The sequence below is a fragment of the Schistocerca americana genome, chromosome 6 (genome assembly GCF_021461395.2).
Source record: "Schistocerca americana isolate TAMUIC-IGC-003095 chromosome 6, iqSchAmer2.1, whole genome shotgun sequence".
In the NCBI taxonomy this organism is placed as follows: Eukaryota; Metazoa; Arthropoda; class Insecta; order Orthoptera; family Acrididae; genus Schistocerca; species Schistocerca americana.
The window spans coordinates 528,778,108-528,794,349 of record NC_060124.1 but is presented as its reverse complement, the minus strand read 5'-3'; the positions used below and the strand labels follow the sequence as shown (position 1 = coordinate 528,794,349).

The 16,242-nt window shown below is 45.3% G+C and overlaps 1 protein-coding gene across 1 annotated transcript in view; it reads left to right on the top strand.

Annotated features, from left to right (window-relative positions):
- The first annotated feature begins 1,135 nt into the window (after positions 1-1,135).
- LOC124619602 overlaps positions 1,136-16,242 on the top strand; it is a 1,257,865-nt gene continuing 1,242,758 nt past the window's right edge. Inside the window, exon 1 of the mRNA XM_047146104.1 lies at positions 1,136-2,207. Coding sequence (XP_047002060.1) covers positions 1,569-2,207 — 639 coding nt within the window. The 5' untranslated portion in view covers positions 1,136-1,568. The remainder of the gene's footprint in view (positions 2,208-16,242) is intronic.

Here is a 16,242-nt window from a genome sequence, read left to right as displayed (position 1 = left end):
TTGTGTCTATGTTGCGAGTGTCTCACAAGTTTCTTAGTGTTTTATGCACTGTACTAGTAGGTGAGACGACGAAGTGTGGGACAATTCAAAGTTTGAATTCGAAGAGACAAGGAAAATCTGAAAATCGAAATACGTATAGCACGACTTGAGTATTTTTTCATTGTATTTTTTAGTGGAACTACAGTGTAATTGTGAGTATTTAATTTAGTATTTAAGAATCTTAAAAATAAATTCATTGCATTTTGTTTAGGCAGACTTCTCCATAGTTTTATTAGTATTAAGTAGCACAATTTTATTTTCTGGTTACAATCTTTTGTGAAGTTCTGTACAAATATGGAAAAGAGATGAAAGGTTGACAGTGAATGTAGAATTTTTAAAGAGCTGTTGGGATGTCAATATTTCGTGATGGAGTCAAGCAACAAACCAAGTTGTATTATTTGCAATGAAGCAGTATCAGTCTTCAGTATACAATATAAAACGTCGTTATGAGACTAAGCACTCAGAATTACTCCAAGTTTACGGGATGCGAACGATTAGAAACGTACGAGTCTCTAAAACGGCAGCTAAAAACCCAGCAGTCGCTGTTTAAGAAAGTAAATGTTGTCAGTATAAGCACCACCTCAAATATTTGGCGGGCCGGATACCGGGGATGTCCGGCTAGCTAACGCGGGCCGGTTTGCCGGACCTCGCGGGCCGGTTTTGGCCCGCGGGCCGTAGTTTGGAGACCCCTGTTCTAGGGGACTGATGACCTCAGAAGTTAAGTCCCATAGTGCTCAGAGCCATTTGAACCATTTTTGAACAGCCATGTTCAAAACAGTACAATCTTGGCAACTGTACTGATCTCCTAGGTGCAGCTTAGCAATCCGTCCGGATAGCGTCCGCTCTGACCTCGCTGTGCAACAATTGCCGTCGGTGCATCCATTCCGTGGGCTAGGGATCCGATCGCGGGAGGTGCCCGCCTCGTCTACGGCCGTCACCGGAGCGCCCGTCGGCGCCCGCCGAGGGCGACAGTCGGGCCGGGAGCGAAGCCAATGGGCGGGCGGCAGCGGCGGCGTCGGCGGCGGCGGTGGGGGCGCCGGCAGCGGCGGCCGGCCAGCAGTCTCCGCGGAGCGCGCCAGTCCCTCCGCCGCGCCGGTCCCGCGCACAGCGCAGCTCCCACCGATCGGCCGTACGCTGTCTTCAGTCCGCGTCGCCGAACGCGACACGCCGACGACCGCGCAACGCAGACGCGTCTCGAACTTCCGCACAGCCGACACCCGAACCGCGACTGTTCGGAACTGCCACCGTCACTGACTGCGTAGTGCCAAAATTACAGCACCTTGCCAATTAATTTTGGTCCGTGAACTAACCCTTGGGGGCCGCATTTTATTTTCTCCGTTTCTCATATCGCAACCAAACTCGATTTTAGGATAAGTTTTGCTGTGTGACCAATCTTCGTTTGCCGTGCTATACCCAATTTTTGAGCTATTGTGACTACAAATTACCCCCAACACCTTGTAAACAAAGCAGCCAGCACTTGCGGGAAGACTGTACTGCTCCCTCCCCGCTCGCGAGTGACAGTAAGCAAAATGCGGGGCAACATGTTGTGGTGTCTCCTCTTCCTGGTGGGGGCGGTTACCGGCCGTCTGTCTCCGCTCGACGAGTTCATGAAAACCCGCTTCGCGACGACGGCGGCGCCAGAAGCGCACCGCTCCACTACCGAAGAGCCCCCGGCACACAACTACTGGGACAAACAGGACAGCTCCTACGAAGACGATTACTACAACGTCGGGGACGAGGATACAGTAGCCAGCCCCCGGTCCCAGGAAGCCGCCGACTCGTCGGAAGAATCGGACGATTACGATGAGGATAAATATAATGAAGACAAGTACCACGAAGAGGATAGTGATGAGGAGGAAGATGAGGAGGAGGAAGAGGGGAAAGGGTACGGGCCGCAGCAGCTGGGGTCCCGGCGGCGACACGGCGGTCACGGCCAACGGGGCCACGCCTCCCACCATGACCCGATGGACGACTACCTGGTCGAGGACGTCCGCGCCGGAGGAGACGCCGGTGACGACTTTGACGACGACGACGACGAGGAGGACGGCGACGTATCGTCCGAGAGCGACGAGTCGCTGCAGGAGGAAGATGCAGCAAAAGATGCAGACGAGAAACATCTGGAAGACGACAGCAGGGAGCACGTCCAGAACGACGACAACTCAGCAAGGGTGAGTACTGTGCGTTAAGCCGCGTACGTCACTAGTGTGCACCTATATTTGCCACACATTCGGCATGAAACGATGTCTTTCACTTATCTTTTTATGTTGTTTCGAGTTGCTAGGAATATTTTAAAAGCGATTTCGTGCGTGTGCGCGCACAACTAACGAATGTAATATTCGTTATGCACAGACGCGTATGGCCTTAACTTATTGAGGCATCGTCCTTCTTTCTTTTCCATTCTATTCAAGCTAGGGCGGGGTTCACGTTTCACGTTTTTTTTTTTTTTTTTTTTTTTTTTTTTAAATTTGGCAAATCTTATTTATTAGCTTTGTGGCCGGATGCCCTTCATGATGATCACCTAAAAGAGGGCAGCCTGTGAATCTTGTAAATTTTCTTCCACTTGTTATGGCTTTGGAATTGTTAGTGTATCGAATTCAATGAGGCGGAATTTTAGGACCAGGTCAGTATTTCCCTAAACGAGCATTGAAAACAGCCTGAAAACAACTTTTGCACCAGCCAACAGTTGCTAATCCGCCGCGTCGATCCGATGTGACTACGGTTTACCACCCTGTCTCACAAATAAGTGCGCTGCGCGTTACGCTAAACGAGTAGGTCACACAATCGTCTTCAGTGGCCTCAAATACATACGCAGTCTCACGTAAGGCAGCATATTTATTTTTCACATTCTGCCGTTCTATGTAATTCAAAAGTGCTGTATCCAAAGAGAGTGTATATGTATTTCAGGCCAATGAAGATCAATGAAGTATGGCGAAACGTGCCTGGTAAAACAAAAAATGCATGCATTCAGCTGGACATCGACAGTCTGCTAACTTTTGTTGACTGTTAATAATTCTACGTAAACGATCTCACACGATTGGGTGAATCACATAACGAAAGAAATACAATTGCTAGTTTATGAATGCAGTGGTTAATAATTATCATATTAGTTCATGTTAAAATATCCCCACGTCGGTGTAACTGCCATTACAGTAAAAACACTTGTAATTATCACAATAGTATGCAGGATGACAATCAACGTTTAGTTTTCTAGATAGCCGTCCGTAAGAAGACTGTATTATTAAAATGATTTTTGAGCATTGTGACAATTATGTCCTCTTGAGAGCAGTATAGTGACTGCATCAGATCGTTAATAAACATTGAATCAACAAAGCAGGTAAGCTAGCATCCAAAAATGTATTTATTGAAGCTGTGTAGGACTGTCTTCAAGAAAGAGTCGGACTTTAATATGTCACATATCCACTGTTATTTTTATCACCAAAAGATACGGAGATACCGTTTGCATATACTCTGTTACAGTATCAGGAAAGGAACATATTAATATTCCACAACAACATTCACCTCTCTGTTGGAATAGTAATTGTATAGGAGAGCAGAAAATAGTCTCACAGCTATTTCAAACATTTACTGAAAAATTGTTACGTAACTGAGAATAATAGCAAGATGGACATATCCTAAGTTTCTTGTAACCGTGAGACGTTCACTTCTCATAACACTGACTTTGCCCTCTATAATTAGCCCTCGAGAAAATTACGCCTCAGTTCTACATATTTGCTCACTGTTAATGAAGAAGCACCTGTACTACTTGTCTACGCGGTTTTTATGCAAGACAGCTTTGCGACAACATATAAGTGCGAACTCACTCGAAGGTCTCAGAAATGTAGCTAGCGAAAACAATTGAGACGTAGGCACATATGGCGTTTAAAGTGGGCATCGCTCCAGTTGTTTGTGTTGATTTACACTTTATCTTAACGATCCACTGTACGCCGCACGTATCCTTCACAGTTGCATATCCAGCTAACGCCTATGGATGGAAAACAGCTGAAATTTCGGCAATGACTGAATTACGTCTGGCGGTCACGAGAACAGCTAAATGTGTGTCAGTGTTCCTTCATCTTCCCAAGGGTGTGGTAGTTGTCACTAACGCCCTTTACAGTTTCTGGCCTAATGTTGATATTACATCATTGTCCCTATCTTCGGTTTATGCTTCATTAGAAAGATACAGCCCCAGTCCCCATACTATCAAATTGAACTGAATGCTGTTCCTTGGTGCTTCAAATAGGTCTTGAAGAAAAACAGTTTCATAGACGTTCATGTCGACGTATTAGATCGAAAAGTTTCTGTAGTGGTAGTTTTGTTTATCTCGTTATTTTCTACGCAGTGGCGTACACTGCTTTCCCTGTTCCAACGAAAATGAAAGTTGGCGCTTCCCTCCTTCCAGCGCAATCGGCCTCTGTAGCCTCTACCTAGCGTTACAGCCTCGCATAGCAAAGGTCACTGATTCGATGTTTCGGGCACTGGTATGAGGTTTACCTCCGCAGCGTAAACACTAGAATCTAAGTTAACTTCAGATTTTCTGGAAGTAGTAGGAATGAAATTTGCAAGTGAAGGAGGAAGTAAGATCAAGAGTTTCACGTCTCTTCTATGATGAGGTCATTAGGTACGGACCACAAGCACGGACTGGGCAAGGAAGGAAACCGGCTGTGCCCTATCAAAAAGGAAACACTCCGGTGTTCGCTTTAAACGGCTTAAAGCAACCGTAGAAGATAAAATCTGGGTGGCCGGACGGGGATCTGAACCGACGACCTTCCGAATACGAGTCTGTCATCTCGCTCCTAGTTCACTAGTGAGGAAATTGGTTGTGGTAGCGAAACAATGCGGGTGCTCAGCGTACAAAAAAATGGATGTTTCAGTATTGATGTTTATGAAGAAAGACTGAGGTTCCCAATGTCAAATTTTATAATCCTTCATTCACTTTGCGGTTAGTCCCTCATCCTTGCGTTGAACTGATTATGTATCAACATAACCGCGTATTTATTGCAAACTAACACCAGTTTCTTCCATTAAAAAATATTTTTTTTAGACTACAATGCAACTGTCATCTTGCCTACCTAAATATATAACTCTTCGGAAGCTGTTTTATATGCATGACCTGTTTATTGCCGTATACAGTGAACTGATGCATTACTTTGCCCTCAGGCTCGAAACGAGTTGTGCTCCATTAACAACAATAGCTGCCTGTTGCTCAACGGCCTGGTGAAAGTCTTTCAGTTGTGTGCCACTTCTAACCTACGCAAGTAACCTCGCTAGAGATAGGTTACTTGCAGTTTAACGTGGAATCCGCATTGTGTGTCGTTCCCGGCGAATCTTCACATCGTAGAAAGGTGAGGACTGAGTTAAAAGCAGGCTGAAAGGACCGTTGTCAGACCAGGATTCGATCCCGCAACCTTCTCGTTTCCCGCGCGCTCTTTACCACTTGACCACCAGGGACACCTTCAGAAATATTAAATACAGAATAAACAAGGAAATACGTAAATTTCCTTGCGTACAGTAATAGATTAAAAAAATTAAATGTTTTAAAAATAGCTATAGGATGTTGCATCAAGCAGACATATATATCGTGCGAAAGAAAGGAATCTGACAAAGAAATGAACAGCTTCGATAGTGTTTGTAACATCAACGTAGAGATAAACTTCCGCAGGAGTGATTATCCAACAGACGAGGTGATTAAGCCGGTAAGAAGACAGTGGACTGGTATTCGAGAGGACAGCGATTTAAATCCCAACCCGGCCAATTAGTTTTAGGTTCCAGGAGACTAGGTACTCGAAGAATTAAATCTATGAGGAGGGTCGTGAATCGTGCTCGGGTAGAAAGTGAAAGACATGGGTCCCGAGTTCCAGTCTCGGTCCGGCTCACAGTTATAGTCTGGCAGGGAGTTTCATAGTTTTAGGTTTTCTGTGATTTCCTTAAATAGCTTAAAATGAGTGCAGGGTTGGTTCCTCTGAATAGGACACGGATGATTTCCTTCTGAAATCCGACCTTGTGCTCCGCTATAATGACTTCGACATGGGCAGGTTCCTTCAGTAACTACTACGCGATTAGGATCTTAATTGAAGACAGTGTTTTTAAGTTCATCTGTGTCTTCCCCGATTCACAGCCAAGCACTGGGGCGTGAACTTAGCTGTTAGCAGGATAAGAACTGACTTGGTGCAGTATCTTTGAACTCCGCAAGTTTACGGTGTTCGCTTTAATCCACAACCGAGAGCTGACAGACTAGTCTTCAGTATAAAGACGCAGGTCGGAAGGAGTCACAAAGAACTCTGAACGCTGTGTCCACTGTCCACTAGGTTCTTAACGCTCAAAAGTCTTTCCGGTCAGGTATTCTCCCAGATAGGGGAAATATTCTAGATTTCCTGCCGCAAAGCAACATTACTGGAGAATCATTAGCGGAAGAAAGGACCAGACCAACGAGAACGCCGACGTTCGAAGTCAAAAAATCAGTCATTATGTATCTCAGTGGTGACTGGTTGAAAAGACTCGGTGTTTAAACGATTTTTGGACTTGCTTGAAGTTGTCGAGGTCGAGGTGCAGGCCTGAAATGCAGGAGGTGAGTCGGGGTCTTCAGTGGCGAAAGTGACATGTTTCATTCTTCTGATGTCTTTAGTGATATGCAGTAACAGGTAGTGTGAAAAGCTTTAAAAATTCCGTAAGTGTAAGCCTGCGTCGATGTGAGGAAATGTGATGCCTTTTTCCGATTTTTACGCGAGTTTTGGAACATAACGCGCCCAAAAATGATTAATAGAGGGAAGCCTTGTACACTGCTTGCCACTGAAACTGCAACACCAGGAACGATAGTAAACAACGAAAGTTCACCTATTGTTTTTGCACAATATAGGAGGTATAACTCGTGATTAAATTTGTGTGTGTTTTTGAGGAATACAGGTTGCGAAACTGGCCGCCTCTGGCTGCAACACTGCTTGTCAGAGTCGAGTCGAGCTGAGCTTGCATGACGGGTACGGCTACTTCATTCCATGCTGTCTCAACTCTGTTCCTAAGTTCACGGATCGAAGTGACTGGTAAGTTGCGGAAATCTCTCGATAACACATGTCCAGATATTTCCGGCAGTAACACGTCTGAAATGTAAAGGCTGCTGTCCAGTAACCCACTACGCAAACCAGACGTGATCGTATTGTGTACCGAATAAGCACCTTATACACCGCGACAAGCGCCACTGTCGGCGCACCACTCTTCTGCAACGTCAAGGAACAACATTGATAGCCTTTCCGACAGTTCGTGCTGCTCCAAACGTCGACACGCCGTCCCTGTGAATACTTGGCGTCCCATTTCCTGACTCAAGGTCCACGACTTGCCTGTGCAGTGCTGCAAGGCTGACAGCAGAATATACAACTGTCTGTACTTTCGGGCGCTAGTCGCATGGAGTTGCTGAGATTTTGTATGGCGTTCAGTTCGACGCTCCTCAATCCATCGATTCTTGATTTGCGTGGCAGTCAAATGATCCTATCAACGCTGAAAGACAAACTGCCCTCTCAGTAGGCGACGAACCTGCTGCTGTCCAATTACAAGACCTCTCACACGAGGTGTAATGCGATCTTTTAACAACCACCATTCATACACGTTTCTTGAATAAGAAAGCTGCTGCATAATTATTCCTTACATAGAAAATATGGATGGCGTTATTCCTAGCTACTTTGATTGGTTGCGCTGAATAGCTAATCTTTCGAATATTCAAGCATACAGTCCACTTCATGTCAGTTTGACGTTTGATGCGTTGCGCTTTCATGAAGTTGCAATTTCAGTGGCCATCAGGGTACATTTACGTGACAAAAGTCATGGGGTACATTCTAATATCGTGTGGGACCTCCTTTTGCCCGGTGTAGCACTCCGTCTTCAGGCCACAAGTGGTCCATCGGGACTATCCGACCGCCGTGTCATCCTCAGCTGAGAATGCGGATAGGAGGGGCGTGTGGTCAACACACTGCTCTCCCAGTCGTTACGATGGTTTTCTTTGACCGGAGCCGCTACTATTCGGTCGAGTAGCTCCTCAATTGGCATCACAAGTTTTTCTCGGTGTAAGGCACCAACAATTCGTCCCCTGCAGAAATATTGAGCCATGCTGCTGCGTCTATAGCCGTTCATAATTGGTATGGGAGCCGTGTGGGGCGGTCTGGGTAGCCAAATCATTCGCGCGATTTGTCATGAATGTTATTCAAACCAATCACGAACGACTTCGGCCTGGTGACATGGCACATTGTCATCTAAATAAATTCCATCGTTGTCTGGGAACATGGCGTCCATGAGTGACTGAAAATGGTCTCCAAGTAGGCGAACATAACCATTTCCAGTCAGTGATTGGTTCAGTTGCTCCAGAGGATCCACTCCATTCCACGTAAACACAACTCACACCATTATGAAGCAACAACCAGGTTGCATGTGCCTTGGAGACAACATGGTCCATGTTCCGTTGACTTCCTTTGGGTTCCTGGCCATGTTGGTATCCCGGGTAATGAGCTCGCTGATCGTTTGGCTTGGGGAGCAGTCACTTGCCCCCGTTTTCTGTAACCCCTCCTGCAGCGGATTTACGGCTTCACATCAAATCCCACTTCGCACAATCATGGGCCAACTCTTGGGAGGCTACTCCCCTGTCTGATAAACTTCGTGCGATTAAGGTGCCACCAGGCCCGTGGTGTTCTTTCTTTCGTCTCTCCCGAAAGGACTCGACCACACTGTGTCGTCTCCGCATTGCCAATACCAGGCTGACCCATGGTTTTCTTTTGCGTGATGAGCCACCCACACTTTGTGGTTGTGGAGCCTTCCAGTCAGTAGCCCACATTTTGGTTGAATGCCCCCTTCTTTTGGCTCTGCATGCTAAGTACAGACTCCCCCGCACTTTACCTTTGATGTTGGCTGATGATTCCCAGATGGTCGACCTGGTTCTCGGTTTCCTCCTGGGAAGTGGTTTTTATTCTCAGTTTTAAGATTTTTAATCTCTCTCTGTTGTTGGGGCAGGGCGGTGAGTGTTGGGGTATCTCCCACTGTAAGCCGTGTTTGGAGATTCCCGACTCCCCTCCCTGACCGAGATCCTCTTCCCCTTTTACTCTGTTTTTATCATTTTTTAGGATTGGTTAGTCTCCTTTTCCCATACGCACTTCAACATTCTAGCGGTTGCACCTTTTAAGTCGCAGGTGGTCTTGCCTCTGCTGCTTCAGAGGTGGGATATTTTCTGCCTCTAGCATAGCGTTGGGTTCGCTCTCTTGCTGACTTACCTCATCTTGTTTTTATCATTGACAACATGACTGCCCTTTTACATTTTTTCGCCTTTTTCCTTTTATGGTTCTGACTTTTCTGAGATGTCACACTATCGGAATGGACCACATTTGAAACAAGGGACTGTTGACCTTGCTGTTTGGTCCCTTCAACCCCAACCAACCAACCAACCAACCAACAACATGGTCCATGGCTTTATGGGATACGCGACAGATATTGCCAACTGACATCGGGACTCATCTGACCAGTCCGTGGTCTTCCAGTCGTCTAGGGTCCAAACGATACAGTCACGAGCCCAGAGAGGCGCAGCAGGTGACAGCAAAGGCACTTGTTTGGGCTGTCTGCTGCCATACCAAGTTAAGGCCAGATTTCGCCGCAATGTCCTAACGGACACGTTCGTCGTACGTCGTATATTGATTTCTGCAGTTATTTCACGCAATGTTGCTTGACTGTTAGCACTGACAACTCTACGCAAACGCCGCTGCTCTCGGTCGTTAAGTCAAAGCTGTCGGCCATTGCGTTGTTCATGATGAGACGTAATGTTTGAAATCTGGTATTCTCGGCTCACTCTTGACGCTGCGGATCTCGGAATGATGTATTCTGTAACGATTTACGAAATGGAATGTCCTATGCGTCCAGCTCCAACTACCATTCCACGTTCAAAGGCTGTTAATTCCATCGTGTGGCCGTGATCATGTCCGAAACCTTTTCACATGTATCACCTGAGTACAAATGACAGCTCCGCAAAGGCACTGCCCTTTATACCTCGTGTACGCTGTACTACCGCCATCTGTATATGCGGATATCGCTATCCCATGACTTTGCAGTTGAAACTTCTCTATTTAAATGAGTGTGTCTGTACTTAAGTTGCAGAATTACTGAGAAGATGAAACGTCTACGTTATTTGATTCCGAAACAGCTGAGTAAAACTGAACGTACTGAGCCCACTTTCTCTTTACTTTTTCTTACCATGTCAACACTGACCCACGATATTCTAGCGCAACGCAATCTGACTGCCAAAAAAATTACAACCTGAGTTCAAATAATTAATTCAAAAGAGTGGCCCTGACTAAAAGGAAATCTTAACAACAACCTATACATTTCATTAAACACTTATCTCACAGAAATCTTCATTACTCGAACTACTGCAATACAGCGAGCGGCCTTACTGCCAGCTAAATAAAAGATTCTAACTACTAAAGCCAATAACTACTAATAGGCATGTGGTTAGCAAACGAAAGATTTTGTTGCAAACCAAAAATGTATTTTTTACCTTAATGATGTGACATCCAGTTCAAACACGAATATAAATCGTCATTGACATCTAGTAGCAGCAGGCAATCATGAATAATATTCAGTCTCCAAGTCGAACATGTACAGATTGTTAGCCTACGCTAACACTTGAGACCTCTATCCTCCATCAATGCTAACTTCTCACATATAACATCCATCACTGCTGTCTGTTCACCTCCAACTGCCCAACAGTACTTCCATCGCTGCTGGCAACTAACTTCTAACTGTCCAACACTACTGGCGATTAACTTCCAACAACGAGTCTGACCAGCCACAGAGTGTCTTACAAAGAAAGCGTAGTCAGAGATCCAAAAATGGTTCAAATGGCTCTGAGCACTATGGGACTTAACATCTGAGGTCATCAGTCCCCTAGACTTAGAACTACTTAAAACTAACTAACCTTAGGACAGCACACACATCCATGCCAGAGGCAGGATTCGAACCTGCGACCGTAACAGCAGCGCAGTTCCGGACTGAAGCGGTTAGAGCCGGTAGGCCACAACAGCCGGCTCAGAGATCCAATGCAAAACGCTACACAGCGCTGCCAACATAGAAGCAGTCCACTTACAAAGTGTATATGTGTGTCTAAGTACGTCGCTGGGTAAAGCAAGGAACGTTTCATCCAGTGTGACACATATAGAAGGCTGGTTGTTGTACTTTCTACATCTTGCTCTGAAACAGAGTACAATAGCCGCCCAGAAACTAATGCACCACACTTTTTTTTTCTCAGACAACAACAATGGTATTAATACGAAACTCTAGGCGCTTCAGTCTGGAACCGCGCGACCGCTACGGTCGCAGGTTCGAATCCTGCCTCGGGCGTGGATGTGTGTGATGTCCTTAGGTTAGTTAGGTTTAAGTAGTTCTAAGTTCTAGGGGACTGATGACGTTAAGTGCCATAGTGCTCAGAGCCATTTGAACCAGCCTATGCGAAACTCGAGGAACGCATTATCTGAAACTTTTGTTTCCTTCGAGAGGTAGTGTAACTGCAGCAATGTATCAAAATCACGTATGCAAGTTCTGTGCCTTACAAATAACGTGTCATCTAATTTCTAACTGCGGAGAAAGAAAATGTTGAGAACATTCACAAACGTCTGTACGTAGTACAAGAAGCATCTGCAATTGACAGAAGTACGCTGGGCAAGAAAGGAGAGGACATTACGAGAAGTGGTTCGGCGGAGCGCCAAGATTTGCAGCGTTCGGGGAGGCCATCCACTTGTCACACCTGACGCGACGCAGCTTGCCGATGTGCTCATTCATGATGCCAAGAGGGAGCACCGTTACTTCTGAAGCATATGTGAACACATTTACCAAACTCAAGAAGCGCTTCCCGTAAATTCAGCGCCATAACAACCCAGGTTATGGTTTGATTCAACACGATAACGCTCGGTGTCACACAAGTTTGAAGAATTCGGAACATATCACTAAACAGCATTGGACAGTGTTACCTCACCCAACCTACTGCCCTGACCTAGCTCCCTCAGACTTTTTCTTGTTTGGGTCATTAAAGGATGCCATTCGTGGAAGACATAATGAGGATGACTTAGAGGTGACTCGCACAGTGAAGCGATGTCCTCGTGAACAGAACAAGGAGTGCTACCGACAGGGCGTACAACGTCCTTGTGTCTCGCTGGAGGAAGGCTAAAGAACGGAAAAAATAGGGAATGCAGAAGGAACATCATTCTTTCTTGTTTATACGTTTATACGTTTCATTATGTTCAGTGTCCGCCCCCGGTAGCTGAGGGGTCAGCGCGACAGAATGTCAGTGCTAAAGGCCCGGGTTCGATTTCCGGCTGGGTCGGAGATTTTCTTCGCTCAGGGACTGGGTGTTGTGTCGTCCTAATCATCATCATGTCATCCTCATCGACACGAAAGTCGCCGAAGTGGCGTTGTATCGGAAGACTTGCACCCGGCGAACGGTCTACCCGACGGGAGGGTCTAGTCACAAGACATTTACATTTACATTGTGTTCAGTAAATAATTGTTGAAGAAAAAAATGTAGTGCATTACATTCTGAACTACCCTCGTACAATTTACCCTTTAGTTCGATGTTATTATTTTTCGGCTGTGAAGCTTGTTTATTTATTTATTCATTTATCTATATATTTATTTTTCGTATGACGCCAGGAGAGATACTAGACAACTATTTATACAAATATATACGTTTCTAAGCAGATAAAAATGTACAATCTCAAGTTCGTAACGGGTTGACATCTCTAAGTTTAGGCCTGTAATCCAGCCACAGGCTGCTGCAGACAAACTGTGATGGTCTTCCATTGTCCATTTGAATGCTCTGAGAGAACATTCAAATGTTATGCGATGTAATGTTTACTACTCTTCACTGCAGTCACATACATTGGTGTAGAAATGCTTCACATCTACCCCAGTCAGTTCTGATTGGATTCAGTATCCAAGAGTGTCATCGGGGTAGACGAAAACGTGATGGTCGCTCCCAGGGGTTTTTGATTAGTTGGCGATGCTTCACGGGACATTGCTCCTGCCATTGGTTGTTCCATACTTCTTACAAGTTACGTTACTGTCCTGTAGACTGATTGCTGTTCGTCACACAATCGCTGGGGTTCTGGTAATGAAATTTCTGAACGAATTTATCCTTGTCTACACATTCAGTAATGAGGGTGATCTTCTTGTTGATGCTCGTGGAATATTACTAACTACCAGCATTCAGTGCGACTTCATGGGACGAATAAAACCTGTGATGAGGCGCGTTGCTTTGATCGAACTATGTGTCATTTGTTTTAATGTGAGCACTGTTTTGCCAGGTGAAACTGCAGCATTCTGCTACTGAGTGTCAAAGAAGTAGAGTTGATCACGTGAGGACTGTTGCAACGGCATCCCAGGCAATTCCTATTAACTTTTTCCTTTTAGTTGCCACATTCCGGAGATGCAGCTTGTACATCAAACACCTGTCTAGGTCACACCTTGGTATTTTGAAGTGTTGCAATACTGGAGAGTCTGATTTCTAAATGTGATGTTAGGTTTGTAATTTGTTTATTCTGTACGTGGAAAGTTGATACAACGGTCTTTTGAGACTTGTGTCGAGGTTATGTCTGAAGTACACATCCAGCGTCTTCAGGTATTACCCACTCTGTTGTCCTGCACGCGTTACCAGAGTGGTGCTAAGTTAGCAACAGCTTCTTAGGACCTTCAAGTTCGTAAGACTGGACCTTCAGTATCAAGAGCGAAGTAATAACTGCTGTCACAAAAAAATGACACCTTCCATTTCGGCAATTACGTGGCAGAACAAGGCACAGCACACAAGAACCCGAATATATTTCTCAAAGGCGAACTTCCATAGTAACGGGCTGTGGCATAACTAGGTGGTTGTCCAATCGAGACTCGAAACAAAATGGTAGACGAACTGATACGAGAAATATCTTTAGGGGCCAGTACCGGCGCTTCGGATCGTCGTCACTAATAATCTTTCTGCTCTTAGTGGGTTGAAAACATGAGTAATGTTTACGAAACAGGAGCGGCAACCAGTCACCCGCAGCCAACTGCTTAATTAGGTGCTAACTGACACATGACGTCCCCAGAAATAATGACGCTCATTATCTCATGCTGATAGGTACGCACTGCCCCGTCAAGAGGCGAAAGATTTCTTTCACAGGGAATTTTTCTTTTGGGAGATTGCTGACACTATTCCAGTCTGGCTGTTCGCTCAACAGAGTAAGAGAGCAACTTGTGTCTCAGCGTCCCACAAGTAATAAGTAGTCTTGCCACTAGTGCTAGTTCAAATGGAATTCAAAAGCATTAACTCCTTTTAATGACCCCCGCCCTCCATTTTTTTAAGAATATTAAGCTGTGTATACCAGCAAACGCCCGAAGAATAACGCAGCATAGTCGAATCATCGAGTTTGTTAAAAGCGAGGAATATGAGGCGGCCTATTCACACAGAAGTTTCTACTTTCATTTTAATCATTTCATTAGTTAATTAATTGTGTAACTTTTGGCATTCACGAGCAAGACAAGAGCATATGTTGCCTTTTTGAAGCTAGTGCTAAGCGAAGTTCAGGTGTCTTCAATAAATCACAAGTGTGAACTGTAAGAGTATGGCGATATCATTACCATACTCATGACTGACTACCCAAACATTAATGTTCTGCAGACACTGACAATGGCGCTGATGTGGTGAAACATATTTGGGCACAAACATTCGCAACCCGGTTCTATGGTGACAACATATTGAAACGGTACAGTAGTTTCCGCTCTATAAGCAGCAGGTTTCGCTGCTCGCTCGCACCGGGAAATAGAAACAGAGGCGGCTCCGCAGCCAATTTTATTAAACGACGCGGCCGGCCGCGGGTGCAACAGAACCCATGTGGACGGGTGGAAAGAAATGTGTCAGGCTTCATAATACGTATTGATATGTGTCGTGTATTATGCATTTCTTGTACGTGAATGTGAATCTGCTCATGAACTTTCCTGATCCTCCTCACGCCTTTCCATAAAGCGTGGTCAAATCTTACTTGGGAAGTAGTTCTGTAGTATAGTAGTGCCAACCTTACTCCTGGGTAGGGGATCAGAGAGACAACACAGGCAGGTAAAAGTCAAAGACATTCCAGTGTCACAAGATTTGGGGTGGAGAGGTTGGTCACGGCCAAGTGCTTCGACCACTCCCTCCACCGGGGCCCAGGAAGACCTCCGGGTGCCCGCGATATTGGAGGAGTATTACAGAAGACGGGTAAGTGAGCAGACGTGCCCTCAGTGCGTCTGTCTCAATGTTCAAGCATGGAAGAGAGGTATTTTAATATTTGTACTAATTCTTTTATTTCCAGCTTCGGATTGTGTAAGGAAATGAATGATCTCGTTTGATTTCGGAAATTTGACCCCCTGTGTTAATCTGGTCCCCAGTTTGCCCGTTATCCTCCTCACATAGTGGATGTCCTACGTAAAATATTGGGAGGCTTTGGTGGTATACATCTGGCCAACCCAATTCCGTCTTTCCCGTAGAAAAGTACGTGCAGATTGGCATATAATATACCCGAGCTATAAGTTGTAAAATTGTAACTTCTGTAAACTGGAACAATTGCTGCAATCGCTGTAAATCGAGTGATAATATTTAAAATAAATACGTAATCAACTGTCATCAATCTTTAACATACCTTAAAAATCACAAAGAAGTCAAGTTAAAGGAATTCATTTAAAATAAAAGATATAGAAGGCAGGGACCCACCCATCAGCGTGTGAGCCCTTCCTGCCCCTTGCCTAGTGTCGTACAGAAAGGGCACGCTCTCTAGGTAGCGCTCTCAAGCTCCCCTCCCCAGTTATCCGCTGCGCAATTTTGATTCAGGGCTTGACGACATCAACTTTCATCTGGCGTCCCTCGGCAAGGAGGTTAGACGGTGACCTTTCAATATCTCCACTTCAAAATAATTTTTTGTTTGTTGCTGCACTGTCAGAACAACCGGATCTGTAGCGATTGTCTGTGACAGCAGGTGTTTATTCCCGTAGTCCTGTGTTCAGATCCGAGGTCTTAAAGATTCTCCCACTATTCTCATTTTTCAACAACCGTTCAGCTCTCGATCAAGTGGCGAAGCAGCCATATTTATGGGTGATAAGCCCTTTCCCGTGATAAACTGCTGTCTTCTATACATAACTGTGAAAGTTCTCAGAACCTACAGGAGTAACTTGGGCGTAAGACTCAGG